At 41.4% G+C, this 18,559-nt stretch overlaps 1 protein-coding gene across 1 annotated transcript in view; it reads right to left on the bottom strand.

Annotated features, from left to right (window-relative positions):
• The window catches only part of MYO3B (myosin IIIB), a gene marked incomplete at both ends in the record, with an annotated part of 382,371 nt that overhangs the window by 180,371 nt on the left and 183,441 nt on the right, over window positions 1–18,559 (bottom strand). The window contains 6 exons of the mRNA XM_079709748.1: window positions 5,095–5,224; window positions 6,958–7,046; window positions 8,258–8,411; window positions 9,789–9,936; window positions 10,737–10,947; window positions 11,748–11,874. Of these exons, the coding sequence (XP_079565874.1) occupies window positions 5,095–5,224; window positions 6,958–7,046; window positions 8,258–8,411; window positions 9,789–9,936; window positions 10,737–10,947; window positions 11,748–11,874 (859 nt within the window). The remainder of the gene's footprint in view (window positions 1–5,094; window positions 5,225–6,957; window positions 7,047–8,257; window positions 8,412–9,788; window positions 9,937–10,736; window positions 10,948–11,747; window positions 11,875–18,559) is intronic.

Raw genomic sequence — 18,559 nt, 5'->3', positions numbered from 1 at the left:
GACAGCAGAAGCAAGCAGAACTACAATCCTGCAGCCTGTGGAACAAAAACCACATTCACAGAAAGACAGACAAGATGAAAAGGCAGAGGGCTATGTACCAGATGAAGGAACAAGAGAAAACCCCAGAAAAACAACTAAATGAAGTGGAGATAGGCAACCTTCCAGAAAAAGAATTCAGAATAATGATAGTGAAGATGATCCAGGACCTTGGAAAAAGAATGGAGGCAAAGATCAAGAAGATGCGAGAAATGTTTAACAAAGACCTAGAAGAATTAAAGAACAAACAAACAGAGATGAACAATACAATAACTGAAATGAAAACTACACTAGAAGGAATCAATAGCAGAATAACTGAGGCAGAAGAATGGATAAGTGACCTGGAAGACAGAATGGTGGAATTCACTGCTGCAGAACAGAATAAAGAAAAACAGAATGAAAAGAAATGAAGACAGCCTAAGAGACCTCTGGGACAACATTAAATGCAACAACATTCACATTATAGGGGTCCCAGAAGGAGAGGAGAGAGAGAAAGTACCAGAGAAAATATCTGAAGGGATTATAGTCATTCATCATCACTGATGAATATAGATGCAAAAATCCTGAACAAAATACTGGCAAACCGAATCCAACAACACATTAAAAGGATCATACACCATGATCAGGTGGGATTTACCCCAGGGATGCAAGGATTCTTCAGTATACACAAATCAATCAATGTGATACACCATATTAACAAATTGAAGAATAAAAACCATATGATCATCTCAATAGATGCAGAAAAAGCTTTTGACAAAATTCAACACCCATTTATGATAAAAACTCTCCAGAAAGTGGGCATAGAGGGAACCTAACTCAACATAATAAAGGCCATATACAACAAACCCACAGCAAACATCATTCTCAATGGTGAAAAACTGAAACCATTTCCTCTAAGATCAGGAACAAGACAAGGATGTCCACTTTCACCACTATTATTCAACATAGTTTTGGAAGTCCTAGCCATGGCAATCAGAGAAGAAAAAGAAATAAAAGGAATACAAATAGGAAAAGAAGACGTAAAACTGTCACTGTTTGCAGATGACATGATACTATACATAGAGAATCCTAAAGATGCCACCAGAAAACTACTAGAGCTAATCAATGAATTTGGTAAAGTCGCAGCATACAAAATTAATTCACAGAAATCTCTTGCATTCCTATACTCTAATGATGAAAAATCTGAAAGAGAAATTAAGGAAACACTCCTATTTACCACTGCAACAAAATGAATAAAATACCTAGGAATAAACCTACCTAGGGAGGCAAAAGACCTGTATGCAGAAAACTATAAGACACTGATGAAAGAAATTAAAGATGATACAAACAGATGGAGAGATATACCATGTTCTTGGATTGGAAGAATGAACATTGTGAAAATGACTATACTACCCAAAGCATTCTACAGATTCAATGCAATCCCTATCAAATTACCAATGGCATTTTTTACAGAACTAGAACAAAAACTCCTAAAATTGTTGGAGACACAAAAGACCCCAAATAGCCAAAGCAGTCTTGAGGGAAAAGAACAGAGCTGGAGGAATCAGACTCCCTGACTTCAGACTATACTACAAAGCTACAGTCATCAAGACAATATGGTACTGGCACAAAAACAGAAACATACATCAATGGAACAAGATAGAAAGCCCAGAGATAAACCCATGCACCTATGGTCAACTAATCTATGACAAAGGAAGCAAGGATATACAATGGAGAAAAGACAGTCTCTTCAATAAGTGGTGCTGGGAAAACTGGACAGCTACATGTAAAAGAGTTAAATTAGAATACTCCCTAACACCATACACAAAAATAAACTCAAAATGGATTCGAGACCTAAATGTAAGGCCAGACACTATAAAACTCTTAGAGGAAAACATAGGAAGGACACTCTTTGACATAAATCACAGCAAGATCTTTTTTGATCCACCTCCTAGAGTAATGGAAATAAAAACAAAAATAAACAAATGGGACCTAATGAAACTTAAAGCTTTTGCACAGCAAAGGAAACCATAAACAAGACGAAAAGACAACCCTCAGAATGGGAGAAAATATTTGCAAACAAATCAGTGGACAAAGGATTAATCTCCAAAATATATAAACAGCTCATGCAGCTCAATATTAAAAAAACAAACAACCCAATCCAAAAATGGGCAAAAGACCTAAATAGACATTTCTCCAAAGAAGACATACAGATGGCCAAGAAGCACAGGAAAAGCTGCTCAACATCACTAATTATTAGAGAAATGCAAATCAAAACTATGAGGTATCACCTCACATCAGTTAGAATGGGCATCATCAGAAAATCTACAAACAACAAATGCTGAGAGGGTGTGGAGAAAAGGGAACCCTCTTGCACTGTTGGGTGGGAATGTAAATTGATACAGCCACTCTGGAGAACAGTATGGAGGTTCCTTAAAAACTAAAAATAGAATTACCATATGATCCAGCAATCCCACTACTGGGCATATACCCAGAGAAAACCATAATTCAAAAAGACACATGCACCCCAGTGGTCATTGCAGCACTATTTACAATAGCCAGGTCATGGAAGCAACCTAAATGCCCATTGACAGATGAATGGATAAAGAAGATGTGGTACATATATAGAATGGAATATTACTCAGCCATAAAAACGAACTAAATTGGGTCATTTGTTGAGAGGTGGATGGATCTAGAAACTGTCATACAGAGTGAAGTAAGTCAGAAAGAGAAAAACAAATATCGTATATTAACGCATGTATGTGGAACCTAGAAAAATGGTACAGATGAACCGGTTTGCAGGGCAGAAGTTGAGACACAGATGTAGAGAACAAACGTATGGACACCAAGGGGGGAAAGCCATGGGGGGGTGGTGGTGGTGGGATGAATTGGGCGATTGGGATTGACATGTATACACTGATGTGTATAAAACTGATGACTAATAAGAACCTGCTGTATAAAAAAATAAATAAAATTAAGTATTCTTTTTTAAAAAAGAAAGTTCCAGTTGCATTTAGGGCAAAGCCACATTATCTTTATCTCTATATGCCCCTTTACTGCCTATACAGTGCCTTATTATTAGCAGCTCTTCTATAAATGTTTGTTGATTGAAGGCATTTTTCCATGAATAATTTCAGAAAAAGAAAACAGAATCATGCTTACTAGTTTTGACGTGTATTCGTGGCTTCTTAATTATACTCAAAAGTATAGTGGAGAAGAGAAAGTTAAGGATCTCAAAAGAAATTATTATGCATAATATACAACTCAGGAATACAAGGAAGCTTGTCCAGAAAACATGTTTGTTCTAGTCTTAGTTTTCACTTTTGTTTCCTCCAGGTCATGTGGGGTGCAGTTTCAAAGCAAGATGCAGAAAGAGTTATAAGACAGGAGGAAAGTTCTTTCAGAGAAAAGCAAAAATAAGAAGAGGAGGTTACCTCTTTGTTCTTCCTCCCTGGCTTTTAGGTGATCAAGGGCAACAGCAGGCTGGCTGCAGAGCCTGACTTCTTGCACAGCGCCACCCAGTGGCCTAGACTGTGAACTTGTTTTTATTTTGCCAAAGGTTGAAAAATTAGAAATTCCGAAGTTGTGAACAGATTTGACAAGTCATTACTCATATTTATGGGAGGGTACAAATGCTAGCTAACAAGTCCCTTGGATATATTTTATTTCAAAGAGGACATCTATCAAAAGTGGCCGTGTCTTTGCTTCTGCACAAGTTACCTAGTGAGTTGATACACCTGAGTGTCTGGTGAGGGAGCCACAGCTGTGCCCACAGCTGCCCACTCTCCCACAAGTTGATAATGAATCAGATCCTGGCTGTGCCCAATGGAGGTCTGGAGAAGAAGCTGGAGGGAAGCCTTCTGATGGGCACTCTACTATTTTCATTTAAAGGAGCATGTTTGAAAAAAGTTAAGAACATGGTTTCAAAGTAAAGATGAAAAAAACGTTGTAGATTATGACTTTTTTCTTAAGCAAGCTTTTTATTCCTCTGCATGCTGGTAAAATTCAGGCCTGGCAACCACACTCTTTTAGCTTGCAGAGGCCCCATGCCAGACACACTGCCAATAATTTCACGAGGGATGTGGAAAGAAAAAGAAATTATGAACAATGATAAAGAGGTTTCTCTGCCTCCTTTCTTAAAAGCGTATCTGCAGCTGTTTCCAGGCATAGCCTCAAAAACATAAAGCCCTTGAGAGGAGAGCTATGGGAAGATTGAGTCTGCTTCCCAGCCAAAGGCAGAAGAGTCCCAGATAAATCAAAGGAGCTTGACCCAATTAGAATCTACTTGGTGAAACAGCAAAGACCAGGATGCTCCATTTGTTGGCTCTAGCTTCCTGCTCCTGCATGAGGACTGACCGAGCAACTACACAGAGGCTGACTGTAAGTAGACAAAGGCTGTGTATATAGGCCAGTGACAAACCTGTTCCAAGTTGGTTAGGAGAGCAGTGGGCTGGGGTCGATGACTAGGTGGGAAGTTGGACCAGCTGATCTCTGAGGACCCCATGATTGGATAACTTTGATTGGCCCCAGTCCCAGTACTTGAAATAATACATAAATAGAAATAATCTTCCCAATAATTCTAGGTAAACTGAGACCATCCTAGAGTGTTTTGCATAAACTGATAATAACATCTGCTTTACTTATTTATTTTTATTGGACGCACTGTGTGTCTTGCAGGATCTTAGTTCCCTGACCTGGGATCGAACCTGTGCCCTCTGCAGTGGAAGTGTGGAGTCCTAACCACGGGACTGCCAGGGAATTCCCAAAATACGTTGTTATAAGTGGAAGAATGAAGGAAGCAGGCAGGGAAAATGAGAAGTCTAAGAGGTGATGTTATAGAAAGAGTGTGTGTGTGTGTGTGTGTGTGTACACAAGTATATATAGGCTGATGCTGTGCAATTAGATGCAAAAGAAACAATCACTTTCCTTTTCTTGAACTTAGCTGAATAGACCTTTACACCTGCTCAAAGTTCAAAATGTTAGTAGTGCAGCCCTGGCAGGATTTAGACACGAAATGGAAAACCCCAGCAGAGCTTGTAAAAGCATCAGACCCAGGGCTGTCAGGGAGGTTCCAAGTACCTGTTTTGGTCAAAGGGATTGAGAAGAGTTGCTGAAGAAGCTGGTTTTCCGATGTCCTCAGTACGACAACCACATCGGCAGGGAGAGTGTCTCTGTTTTTCTCAAGAACCCCAGAAGCATCATATAATACCTGCAACACGAATAGTAAAGCACAAGTGAGCCAATACCAACCCCATCACTGGCGACACAGGAACACTGTCCGAGGTCAGTAATTAATCAACCTCTGTATAGAATTCATCTTGACACAGCCATGCTTTAAAACCCAGACCACCATATAAGGGGGGGAAATTGTAATTTTTGAGAGGCCAGTTTATCTTAACCTCTTGTTCAATTATTCTTTGAAGAAGAGTCCTGTCAAAGATATATCACATCAGAATAATTGTATCGGGCACTCACAATATGGGAAGCATCCATCCTATGAGGTTAACACTGTTATTGTCTCTATTTTACTGTGGGCAAACAGAGGCTTAGAGAGAGGCTGAATAATGTGCCACACGTGTCACAGCGGTGGGCAGGTATCCCAACCTGGGCAGTTTGGCTCCACGCTCACAACCACTGCACCCTCACTCTTCCCAAGGTTCTCGTGGCACTTGAGTGATGGCTCAGGGATTCTGAGCAGTTCTCGGTTCTCAGGACAGAGGGGATCCAGGTCAGTGCAATTTTAAGGGATGTTCCAATGAAATAAGTGTTGAGTGACAAATGAATTCAGGAAAAGACACAGAGCCCAGAAGGAAAAGGATCCTATTTTTCCTTTTAAGTCAAGAAAGGACAAGAGGGAGAAAGAGGGAAGAAAAGAGGTGGGTAGGAAATAGGTGAAAAAGGACAGAGAGATGGGAAGAGAGGTGTGAGAAAAGGGACAGGAATGGAAGGCAGAAGAGCAGAGAAGAATGGGGACGCGGGGATCAGGGTAGATGTCATACGCAGTCAGGCTTCAATGCTAAGGTAAACTAAGTTTTTAAGAGCGAAAACTGGATTGCAATTTCTAGCAAAGATCCAAAATAGATACCATGATGTATTATGTGGAGGGAAAAACCACCTCTTCACTTGTATTAGACTGCCTTTTAACCAACCTCCAATCAGGCAAAATTAATTTCCATGCCATGATGTGAATGTGAAAAATAATTTCAATAAGTCTCAAATCAACAAAATAATCAGAAATACCTTTTATTGAGCTCCTATCCATTTTCTGGACCCAGGGCCTCAGCAGACCCTGCGAGAACCAATTAGCCATAATTCACGCCGCTCCTTTGAGAGTAACGTGCGCGATGAATTGTTGGCTACCGGGGGAAAGAATTTCCTCAATCACTCACTAATTCGCTTCAGGAACTTGAAATTGAGACTCAGGCATAATGGGTGAAAAATGGAAATTTCAGTTAATGTTGTAAAAGCTTAACATCTGGATGATGAAGTGAGTTTTTTTTTTTTTCCTTTTCATCTAGACATTTTTGGTGCCCTGTAGACACACACTTGGGCTACGAAGTGCTAAAAATTGAGCCCCACTGTGATATTAACCCTCCTCCATTACCTACACATCTCCAAATGACTTTTGAATGTGAACATTCACCACTAAACGCTGCAAAAGCTATAATATGTTTTCTCTCTGGAGAGCTGTCACTTCCAGGCCAAACCTCAGGTGAGAAGCAGATGGCAGCTCTGTGGGCCACCCCAGAGAGAAAGTGCTTCTTTGCCAGAGGCTACTTTCCGTGAACAACACCACTGAGAACGTTTGGGAATTATGATTAGGTATTCAAGAAGAATTAAAAGGAGAAAGGAACCTGCAAGCAATTTCGTGAGGGCCACAAACAGGGTACGGCTGACACTTACCCCTTGTCAAGTTCAGGTTTAATAACTGACGTGTCTCACCTTTCCAGCAAAGTGCTGAATGCCAAAGCACAGCTCCATTCCTTTGGGCCTCCAGACGTATTTGCATCGGAGATTATCTTCAAATTTATCTGTGTGGATTTTCATGTTTAAAAGTTACAACGTGACCTATTTGGTCCTTCAGACAAAAGTGTGCTCCTCGAACCATGATGACCCAGAATAAGGAATTTCAGAGTAGCCTAATATTATTCTTGTATGTTCAGTGATGGAGAAAGATTCCCCCATGTGATGGGCATTTACAACTGAGTTCTCATGTACTTGTTTCATGCTGTCTTTAGTGTCAGGCTGTTCCCTATGATATCATGCTCTGCTCTGAGAACTCCTAGAATGAACACTGATGCCACCAGGAGACCAGCTAATTAGCTTTAGAACTATGAAGATATTCCATGGAAGGCAAAATAACCCTGGTTTATACTCCTCTTGGCAACTTGTGACAATTTTATAGATAAAAGGAAGTCACTTGAGGGTGACAATCTCAACTCCTAGAAGTGAATCTCTCCCACAGATCAATTTTCCATCTGGGAAAAAGGCCTGACACTTCGTGTTCCTCCCTCTACAAATAGTTTTGCTTTTGTTGTGACTGACGACCTATTCTGTGTGAGGAACTGTGCTAACCAGTAAAGGGATGCAAGGGTTGGGGCTTTGCTGCCCAAGGATCTCACAATGTAAGTGAGAGACAGGACCATGTGCAACACTGAAGATTCACAAAGGAGGAGCAGGTCAACAGGTATAGGGGTAAAGCACAGAGGGCCCTGAATGCCAGAAGGAGGTGTTTTACTGTCACTTCATAGGTAATGGTAACCTAATGAAAAGGTAGCTTTAGGAAGACTAAATCAGCTGGGATGTCCAGGGTAGAGGGGGAGACTATGAACCTGGAACCCAGGAGACCAGCAGGGGCTTCTGTACAAACTTGGACTAGAGATGGCTGGGCGTCCAGGTGGAGATACGAGAGGACATGAAAAAGGAGGGGAATAAAGTACTGGTTATGGGAAATAAGGGAGCAGAAGGTGGAAAAAATGATATTGACATAGGGTAAAGGTATTTCCATTTTCAGAAATAGGAAAGTGAGCAAGGTCTGAGAGATGGTGACAGGTTTGCCGTCAAATTCTACCAGGACATGTTCTGAACATCCCAATTCATTAAAAGCAGGGTCTATATTTTCACAATCACTGGGTAGCCAAAATACACAGGAAAGATTCCTTAAACCACATTCATTTGATGACGTGAGCCCAGTAGCCAAGTTCTCTTCTGCACGTATATGCCTTTTACAAAAGGTACCTACCAACCAGGGTCTGGTCCGTTGCTTGGGGAAACCTACTTTCCTCATCCAGAAGTGCAAGCAGTCCCAGAGGTTTCTGGAGGAACATATCCAAGAGGGGGCGGTTGTCCTCATACTCCACGGGTGTCACGTCAATGCCCTCATTCTGATACTCCATCTGGAAGGAAACGGATTGTGAAGCTCTCCAGCCCAAAACTGGCCTAGGTACCACCAGTTTTCCTGCACTTTCTGTGTCTGGCAACACTGAACAGGGTGTATTTTATTATGTGAGTAGGACAGGGCTCTTCTGCAGTAGGCAGGTGAAGGTGGCAAGAGAAGGGATGGCTCTCTGTCTCCCAAACACTGACCTGGGGACTCAGAATTGAGAAACTGATGTAGAAAGGAAGGGAAGCTGAAAATTTTTTATTTTAGTGACAAGTAAGGTTTAAACCAGGAAGAAAGCCAATTTCTATCTTCTGCAAAGGATTCTGCAAAGGAGTCATCTCAGACTAAAGAACTAGAAAAACTCCAGATATCCCAGGAAGATAAATGGAAGGAAACTGGACTGAAATAAGGTCTAGTTTTGTACAACTGAGTGGGGAGAAGAGTGCGATACGGATTTATCCGGTTCCAGTGATAAAACCAATACTGGTATTTTTAGTCCATGTCTTTGTGTTTATCTAATCATAGTAGTTTGTGTGTCCTTGCTCCTGTATTAAAACAAGGAGCTTGGTCAGAACGTTTAGTTTCTGCAACTACATAATCCCTCTTCATACAGGAGAGTCTTGGGGTTGGGGTACAGGCTGTGGTGGAGGAGAAGGGCCCCTAGCCTTTGGGTCCACTAGCTTCACATCCTGTTTTATTTACCATTAAACAGGGGAAAGATTTCCATTTTGAGAAAACCAAGAACATCTCTTATTCCTCCCTGAAGATACCCAACCACTTCTTGTGGGGTCTGGTGTGCAAGAGAGGGGATGGGGATGGCCAGTTTGGGAGTTAAGAACAAGAACCTGTGTCCTGAGTTCAAGATCATCCTGAGTCATTTTGGACACAAGCATAGATATTTTTAGTTAAATAAAGCAGAAGAGAATGTAGCATTCTGAGCAATGCACATGAATCAGTTTGGAAACAACATTTAAATAATTGGCTTGTCACCAGCTTCACTCAAGGGAGGAAATGTACCTTTCCACAGAAATCGATACCTTTTTTTTCCCAGACTAAATTTAGACTCTTGAGTTATTTTGACAGGACTGCCTCACCAGTGGGTTTTTTTTTTTTTAACACCTTTATTGGAGTATAATTGCTTTACAATGTTGTGCTGGTTTCTGCTGTATAGTAAAGTGAATCAGCTATATGCACAGGTATATCCCCATATCATCTCCCTCTTGCGCCTCCCTCCCACCCCTCTAGGTGGTCACAAAGCACTGAGCTGAGTGACCAGTGGTTTTTCTTTGGAGTCTTTGGCTTGTTAACCTAACAGGGTTTCTGCTTCAAACTCTGAGCAGCCTGAGGCACCTTTCCCACCAGCTCTAGTGCCTTCAGAGTTCACTGTTACCTGCTCAAGAGCAAAAACGTGCTGATTGAAATAGTATTGGATTTGCTCATTGGCGATGTTTATGCAGAGCTGCTCAAATGAATTTCTCTGAAAGTTCTCGAATCCAAAAATATCCAAGATCCCCACGTTCATACCATCGTGTGAAGTACTGCATGAGAGAGAAGAACAAAATCTTTTAGGGGAGGAAACAGCCATCTCAGGACAGTGAGAATACACGTGCCTGCATTTTGTCAACACATGTAGCCACTCAGGGAAATCGGCATCCTGCCACCTTCGGGAGAGAAACTGTCTGTGTGTTAAACCATTGGCTCCTTGAGTTTTTCAACAGTACTTCCAACTTCTTGTTTAAAAGCAGTAGAATCCTTTCAAACCTTCCTCAGAAGCTCCATTTATAAAGAGATTAAAGAGGAACCACTCTGTTTGAAGGGGCTGGAGCAGCTGCTCATTTATTCTTCTACTTTCTCACACACAAAGCTTAGTTGGAAGAAGACTCTAGAGTTTGATGTTGTCAATTCTTCCACAATCTGAAACCACTAATGCTTAGCAAAGAAAAAGCTGTAGCAGTAATAATACTGTGAGATACTGTCCTTTAAACACTTTTCATGAAATGTCTTAGTTGATTCTAAAAGCAACACTATGATGAGGATATTAGACTCATTTTACAGATGAGAAAACTACAACCTAGAACATGCACTGATGAAGCTGTGAAGCTTGGATGCAAACCCAGTTTTCCCAGCTCCCAGCCAAGACTGTTCTCTTGAACACTGCACTGTAATGGCTCCGTCAATCATGAGCCTCTCGGGTATAAACACTGCGTCTTTTAAAGGAGATGGCCTGAGATCTTCACTAAAGAAAACCCAAGAGAGAACCAAATGCTTCCTCTCGCAATCTCTAAGAGACACTGAATGACAACTCTCCCCAAGGCCTCTGCTCTCCGGGGGAACTTGCCATAAGTTTTTGTCTGGCTGCAGGAGTGTATTGATGCGATTTACGATCCAGCTGAAAAGCCTCCCATACAGGGCTTTGGACATGGCATCTCGGACATCCAAGGCCCTGTCGACGGTGTTGGCGCGGATGATGGTCTCACCCCGGGTGACCACGCAGTGTGAGGTGAGGGCCTCCTGGAGCTCTTCAGGGCTGATACAGAGAACCGAGGAAGCTAGAAGAGAGGGTAAGGATGATGCCGGAGAATGCAGACATCCATCTATCCATCCACCCATCCATCCATTCATCTAGCCAGTATTTACTCAACACCAGCTACATGCCAGGCTCATCCTCAGCACTTCAGGGCCAAGGATAAACAAGCCGGGTCCTTAACCCCAAGAAGCACCCAGACTGATGCAATACCTCCCAAACTGTTCTGAAAACTCTTCACACATGTTAGATGAAGAAAATGCGGAAGGAGGTGGTCTTTGGGCAAATAAGTTGGAGCAGTTGCTGGAGAGTATAGGCTGCTCTTACAGAATCACAAAGCACATTAGTATATTAAAGACCATAAAAAGTGCTACAGTTTAACACAAAAGGTGTTTATTTAAATCAGTTTTTTTCTAACTCAGGATTCTTATTCCTTGTGCCACCATTATTATCTGTGGAACTTTAAAAATAAATAGGTGCCAACTTTGTCCCCTGCAGATGCTGATTCAGTGAATTTAGAGTGAGGTCCAACCTCTCCTATTTTTTTCAAAAATTTGTAGATAATTTTCAAAAGCAGCCACTGGTGAGCATCACTGCCCAGAGTTACCTGGCATGGAATTCTTTTCTGAAGAACATCTATTTGCCACTTATGAAAAGAACACTGATGTTCTACAAGACAGCCTCTGGGAAATACTGGTTAGTGAAAACGCCCAGAGCCAGTTGAACGACCAGCAGCAAAACACCATATTTCAGAGTCTTGAAAAACTCCGAAAGTAAAAGAAACGTGTACTTTAGCCACACAGTGCACAGGCGTCAAATAATTACCATTTTCCAAGGCTTCTGCACTGGGCACCTCACTTTTATCAGTTTGATGTTGAGAGGAAATAGCTGCAAACTCAATGTTTCCAATGTTCAGAATCCCAGCCAAAATTCTGTACACTGAGTGCACCTCCTGGAAAGGACATCAAGAACCATGTTTGGTCACTGCCAGTCAATGAGATCACTAGTGCTGTGGTGCAAACTGCTAGTTGTCCACCAACGTCCATCCTCCCCCTTCTCCTGGGCACACAAAAAATTTTCCAAGCCTCCCTTGCAGTTAGGCCATGTGACTAAATTCTTAAGAAAGGAGCAAGCAGAACAACGTGGGCCATTTCCAGACCTGCCTTACAGAATGGAGCCTGCCTCCTCCAAGCATTTTGTCCGTTATTGCTGGATGGAGCTCCCAGCAACCCAGCCTCAACCGTACCACTGATTAGGGTGCCTGAGACCAATGACCTGATGGAACAGAGATGTTGTACAACCTGAAACTCTTGCCTTGGAATGCTTACATTAGAGAGAACTGATCTTCTTTGTTCTTTCAGCCACTTTTAGCCTTTCACCCTAACTAATACCAGCTCCCAAATTCAGGTATGCTTCTTTCTTCAAAACAAGAGTGGATATGTTTCCTTAACCTCTTCTGAATATAGCTTTTATGAAATAGTTGGCAGGGCATTCACTGATGTTTCACTAGAACATTCGAAGTTGAATTATGGAGTATATAGTCATGAATGAGGTCAGAAAATCTTTTGAAAGACTCACTAGAAATTATCTGTGGTGTTTTAATATAATAATATTGGGTTGGCCAAAAAGTTCATGTGGGTTTTTATGAACTTTCTGGCCAGCCCAATATATATTTGGTCTTCATACCCATTTCTGGCACAAGAGTTTCTAAAACTCCAGGAATTTTCTGAGTGATAGGGGTGAGAAGGGTGTTCTTTGTTATTCACGATAAGCCCCTTTCAACCACACTTGAGTCTGTGCTAATGAGGTGACTCTTGGAGGATAGGTGGGGGAAGGGCTGGTTGCCAGAGGCACCAACAAAGTGATTCAAGGGTTGGAACTTTTAGTGGAACCCTGCACCTCAAGGAGGGGATACTGGCTGGAGATGGAGTTAATCCTCAGTAGGCAATGGCTTGATCAGTCATGCGTATGTAATGGAGCCTCCACTAAAATCCCTAATTGATGAGGCTTGGAGCACTTCCGGGTTGGCGAACACAGGAAGGTGGTAAAAGGAGGTGGTGTCCCTTCTCCCAATACCTTGCCCTATGCATCTCTTCCATTTATCTGTTCCTGAGTTGTATCCTTTATAATAAACCAGTAATAGTAAGTAAACCGCTTTCCTGAGTTCTGTGAATCCTTCTATCAAATTATTGAACCTGAGGAGGGGGAGGTCTTGGGAACTCCCAATTTATAGCCAGTCCATCAGAAATATGAGAACATGGGAACTGCAACTGGTACCTGAAGTGGGGGCAGTCTTGTGGGACAAAGCCCCTAACTTGTGCAATCAGAAGCTAACTCCAGGTTAGACAGTGTCAGAATTGAATTGAATTGTAGGAGAATTGGTTGGTGTGGGGAAGAAGACTCCACACATTTGGTAAAAACAGAAGTGATGTGGGTAAAAACAGTTCAGCTGCTCTAAGTCCTCTTTTATACTGAAAGTGGAATACATAAGTATCATTAATGGTAAAATAAATAAATAAATAAATAAATAAAGTACAATTATTTATTTAAATATTTGCCTTTCCTGTAGGTGAGAAATGAAATATATAGCCAGGAAATTTCTGCGTATTATGCTTATAGATAGAGAAAAGTACTTCCACAAAAAATACTCAGGCAGGGAACTTGATTTAGTACTATACATAGCAGCAAACTAATAGGAACTGTCATTAGACCATTGATAAAGCATTGTCCCCAAATTGAGCCTTCCTGCAAACAATGCTCAGTAAAGCCAAAAAGCTGAACACGGACTGTAACACTGACATCTGCTGGATACATGACAATGCTACAAAGACAAATGAGAATTTTTTTTTTTTTTTTTTGGCGGTACGCGGGCCTCTCACTGTTGTGGCCTCTGCCGTTGCGGAGCACAGGCTCCGGACGCGCAGGCTCAGCGGCCATGGCTCACGGGCCCAGCTGCTCCGTGGCATGTGGGATCTTCCTGGACGGGGGCACGAACCCGTGTCCCCTGCATCGGCAGGCGGACTCTCAACCACTGCACCACCAGGGAAGCCCACAAATGAGAATTTTAAACTGGGCTTCCACTATAGAAAAATACTGTTCTTCAAACTCCTAAATCAAAGGCAAGATGTCATGTTCCTGACTTCAAGAATCACTGTTTTAATCACACAACTTAAAAGTGGCTAAGAAGAACACCTACCAAACAGGTTTTCTGGGACTAGCATGGATTTAACATGACAGCACCTCATTACCTTGATCAATACAGTGTGAGGCTTACAGAATGCATCCAGCAACTCCCCACAGAAGCAGATCCCAGACAGTAAAACAGAGACTCCACAGCAGTGAGTTCTGTATCTGTCATTTCTATACACAGTTATCTCAAGAGCTTATCTAGGGCTTCCCAGGTGGCACAGTGGTTAAGAATCCGTCTGCCAATGAAGGGGACACGGGTTTGGGCCCTGGTCTGGGAAGATCCCACATGCCGCGGAGCAACTAAGCCCATGCGCCACAACTACTGAGCCTGCACTCTAGAGCCCGCAAGCCACAACTACTGAGCCCACGTGCCTAGGGCGCATGCTCCACAACAAGAGAAGCCACTGCAATGAGAAGCCCGTGCACGGCAACGAAGGGTAGTCCCCGCTAACCGCATCTAGAGAAAGCCCGCACATAGCAACGAACACCCAACACGACCAAAAATAAATAAATTACATTAATTAATTTTAAAAAAAGAATACATTAAAAAAAGAGCTCACCTAAAACTCTCAATATACTTAGGGAAAAAAGTATTTCTTCTAAGTAAAACATACACACAAACACACACACACACACACACACCATGTATAACTATACAAGCTATGAAACCTCCCAAAATAAGGCTTCCAGGCATTTTACCGCTGGGATGACCATCCCCAAAGGAAATGACAGTCAAAGACCACACCCTCACCTTTTGTGTCTTCGACAATATTCTTTTCAGCATAATGCTCAGATTTCCTCTTTCAAAGAGAAGAACTACCTATAACCTTCAGCAAAAATTTTGGGGTTCAAGCACTGTGCAAAAGACTGAAGTTCACAGCAGATTGGGTCTCCTTCCTTGGTTCCGAGAAGGGAACTCCAGAAGGGGGGTGACCAGCGCTCATCACCTCATTATGGAGGAGTCAGCCTTACAGTGCTCCCCTGCTCCATTTCCAGGCTATCCCACTCGACTCTTCAGTCCCATTCTTGGGCTAATTCGTTCTTCTTTTCTGGCCTAGGAACCTACATCCACTCCTGTGTTCAGGTCAAAACATTATTCATAGAAGGGTAGAGTTCAATCAGTAGTATGTCCGTCTGTGGGATTATTCCTCCCTCCCTAATACTTAATCCAATGTCTCTTCTCTTCCCCGCATAGCCACCCTGGGAAGGATTTTTCACCTTCCTTACCTTGCTCATTTTCTCTTGCCTCATCTCCAGCTATGAAGCCTTTCCTGGTAACCCTGCCTTTCCTATAGAATCTTGCTAAGCTGCTCTCTTTTTATTTCTTACCAATTCCCAACTTTCTACATGATAAAATGGAATCACTTCACTCAGGACAGGAAAATTTATTAAGAAGTCTAAAAACTCCTCCAATTAGGTTTCCCAATTCACTGCGGATGAGTGTGAATTCAGTTTCACCACCAATCAGCAAAAGTGGGGAAGCATTTCTCCACCAAAGCCCCATGCAGGATGTATGGTCTTGGCTTCTTCTCTCTTTTTCTCAGAAGATACTACTTTCACTGAGATAGGTATTCTCTCCATAGAGTTGAGGCTAAGTGGAAAGTTGAGAAGAATCCTGGTTTTCTCTGTTAGCCTGGAGCTGATTAAAGGAAATTACCTCTGGCCGGGTTCATGGGCATCTCATGGCAGTTGTGTCTCTGGTATCTCCCTAGGAATTTACTTGCCCACTCAGTCTCTCTTTACCCTGCTTCTTTTTCAATGTCTTGAGTTTTTCACCAGTTTTGCCCAAAGCACTGCATTAGGCCCAGCTGAAGGGCCTTCTCCCTTACAGGCTCTATTCCAATGCCTTTACTCAGTTCCCTTTTCAGAGGCTCACAGCATTTGTAACTTGCAAGTCAGTAGTTGGTTTAGAAAAATTTTTTTTGGCATGTCAATCATACATCAATAAAGGTTTTTTGTTTTTAAAGTCAATGGTAAGTCCTATTGTCTTTAAGACACTTGAAATCCTCAACACCCCCAATTAACATTTTAACATATAACCCTCAGTCTATCCTCAGCAGTACTCTCCCAATTCATAATCTGTTTTGAAGAAAAGGAAAAAAATTTGCCCTAATCGCAAAGGCTTCTCCCTAACCTCTTCATCAAGTGATCTGCAGTAAATGTCCAATCTTGACCATCACAGATAACCTGCCAAAAACTCTTCATGTAGTATTAAACATAAACATACCTAAAACTCAATTTATTTAATATGTTATGATAATTCATATACCAGCAAGACAAGCATAATATTAAACAAAAACAGTATAGTTTAATCCAAAAATAAGAGTAGATGGAATAGGGAGGGTGGGAGGGAGATGCAAGAGGGAGGGGATATGGGGATATATGTATAGTATAGCTGATTCACTTTGTTATACAGCAGAAACTAACACAACATTGTAAAGCAATTATACTCCAATAAAGATGTTAAGGAAAAAACAAACAAACAAAAACCCAAACAAACAAACTAAGAGTAGAAAAGCACTGATCTTTATCATAGGGTTTTAAGTATAACCCCCCACCCCCATGAGGAACTTCATTGTTATTGGAAGATTCCTTCCACCAGTGAAGATTCTTTACAATAAGCATAGGGTCAAGGCTTCTTTCAGATACTTTTGGCTGGTGTCCCAGAACTTAATTCATGCTCCTGAGTCCAGGAGCTCTAAGGGTTTGGGAAAAACTGAAGGGCATCTGAATTAGTGACATTATAAGAAAGGATAGGGACCATCCATAATTTTTATTAAATTAACCAGCTCATTCAAGCTCTGTCTAGAAATGTCCCTCAGAAAAACTTAAGAGAAATTCTGTTACATCAGCTATTTAGCATCTACTGCCTAACTACAGTCAACTGAATCTTTCTGAATTTAGTCGAACTACTTTGAGTTTACAAACATAAAGCAAACTGAGTCGATTCAGCAAAATGGTTTGTCTATAGAGATACAGACAGAGATATAACCAAAGAATTAAGGATAAGAAAGATAAGATCTAGACTCTTCCTTCCATTTCCAGGGCTGCTAACTGACATAAATTGTGTTTATTTCCAATGAATTAACAGTGGACATGGTGAATATCTACACATATACATATAATTCCAGTCTGGTTATTCATTAATAACCAGTTTATAACCAGTTAAATATCCATTTAACAGTCCAGACCAGGCACAAATTAAAAATGTTTACCACCTTTTATGTTTCTTTATTTTCATATCTATTTATGCAGCCATTCATTCATTTCTACTAGACTTTTTTTCCCATAGGGGTTAGGGATGGCTTACTTCAAGGATACATACTTAACATTTTAAATTTTGTTATCTTAAAACAGCATCTGTTTTATTATTATTTGCAGCACATTTCTATCATTGGACAGGGCTGATATTATAGCCTTTCCTTTAGAGCTAGTACCAATCTCTCCACAGTATTCTGCAACCATCATTATACTTATGGAATGCAAAATATTATTAACCCTATGACTGACTTCTCTACTGTTCCTGTACCCTTTCAAGAAAGTATGTCCCTAAACACTTTGGCATGACCCAGGTGACTTTAAATGGCTCTACTGCCATCTCCACTGAACTTTGACTTTTCTGGTGATGCACCTTTGATAACAACCAGCTCTATAAATTAATAACCATAAAGGTCCTTTAACAATGCTGGAACCTGTTAAGTTGCTCTCCTCTAAGGAGCCAAGGGAAATATATTTCTATTTGTATCTGACTTTTGGGATTTTCCACTGTCTGTCAGTTTAAAGTCTGTGGGAGGCTGACAGAGAAAATTAACAGCTGGCTAGAAAGAAGAAAAGTATTTTTATGACTAAAATCAACCATGCTGGGGAGGAAAGGGCTGGCCAAACTCAACAGATTACAAAAGCAATGCTTCATCCAGAGTGGCTGTCCCAGGGTAACTCAAGTGTCTTGTAATCTAATCCCTGAAGATTTAAACACTCTCACTTACCTCCTAATCATTCACCTCCTTTGTTGGAAAAGCAAGAGAATCTGTATATTTTACAAAATTGATGGCAAGAAGCCCAGAAACTATGACATAAATGTACCACAGAGTAATATTTGAGCCTAGGGTAATAAATATTTTCTGTCACCTCTGGCATATATATAATAGAGACAGCCTGTATCTAGTATGATAAGGGTAGTACAGTACTTAGAGCTATGGCTAATAATGTGCAACTGTGTGCCATGGAGAAGGAAGTGACTGCAAGAAAGTTGAAAAGGCTTAATTTGTTTGGGGGCACAAGGAACTACTTGCATAAATATACTCCTGTGGCTTGGGGGTAACCTACATATTCCTATACTCCTATTACACAATTCACTCTAATGGCTGGAACAATCCCAACTCAGAAAAGGGCAGCATTGTTTAGGTGTTTGTTATCACAGCTGGCGTGAACTGATGACAGTGACAACA

This window comes from Hyperoodon ampullatus (assembly GCF_949752795.1).
Source record: "Hyperoodon ampullatus genome assembly, chromosome: 8".
NCBI lineage: Eukaryota > Metazoa > Chordata > Mammalia > Artiodactyla > Ziphiidae > Hyperoodon > Hyperoodon ampullatus.
Note: the sequence above shows the minus strand (reverse complement) of the source record. Positions and strands in the feature narration are given on the sequence as shown.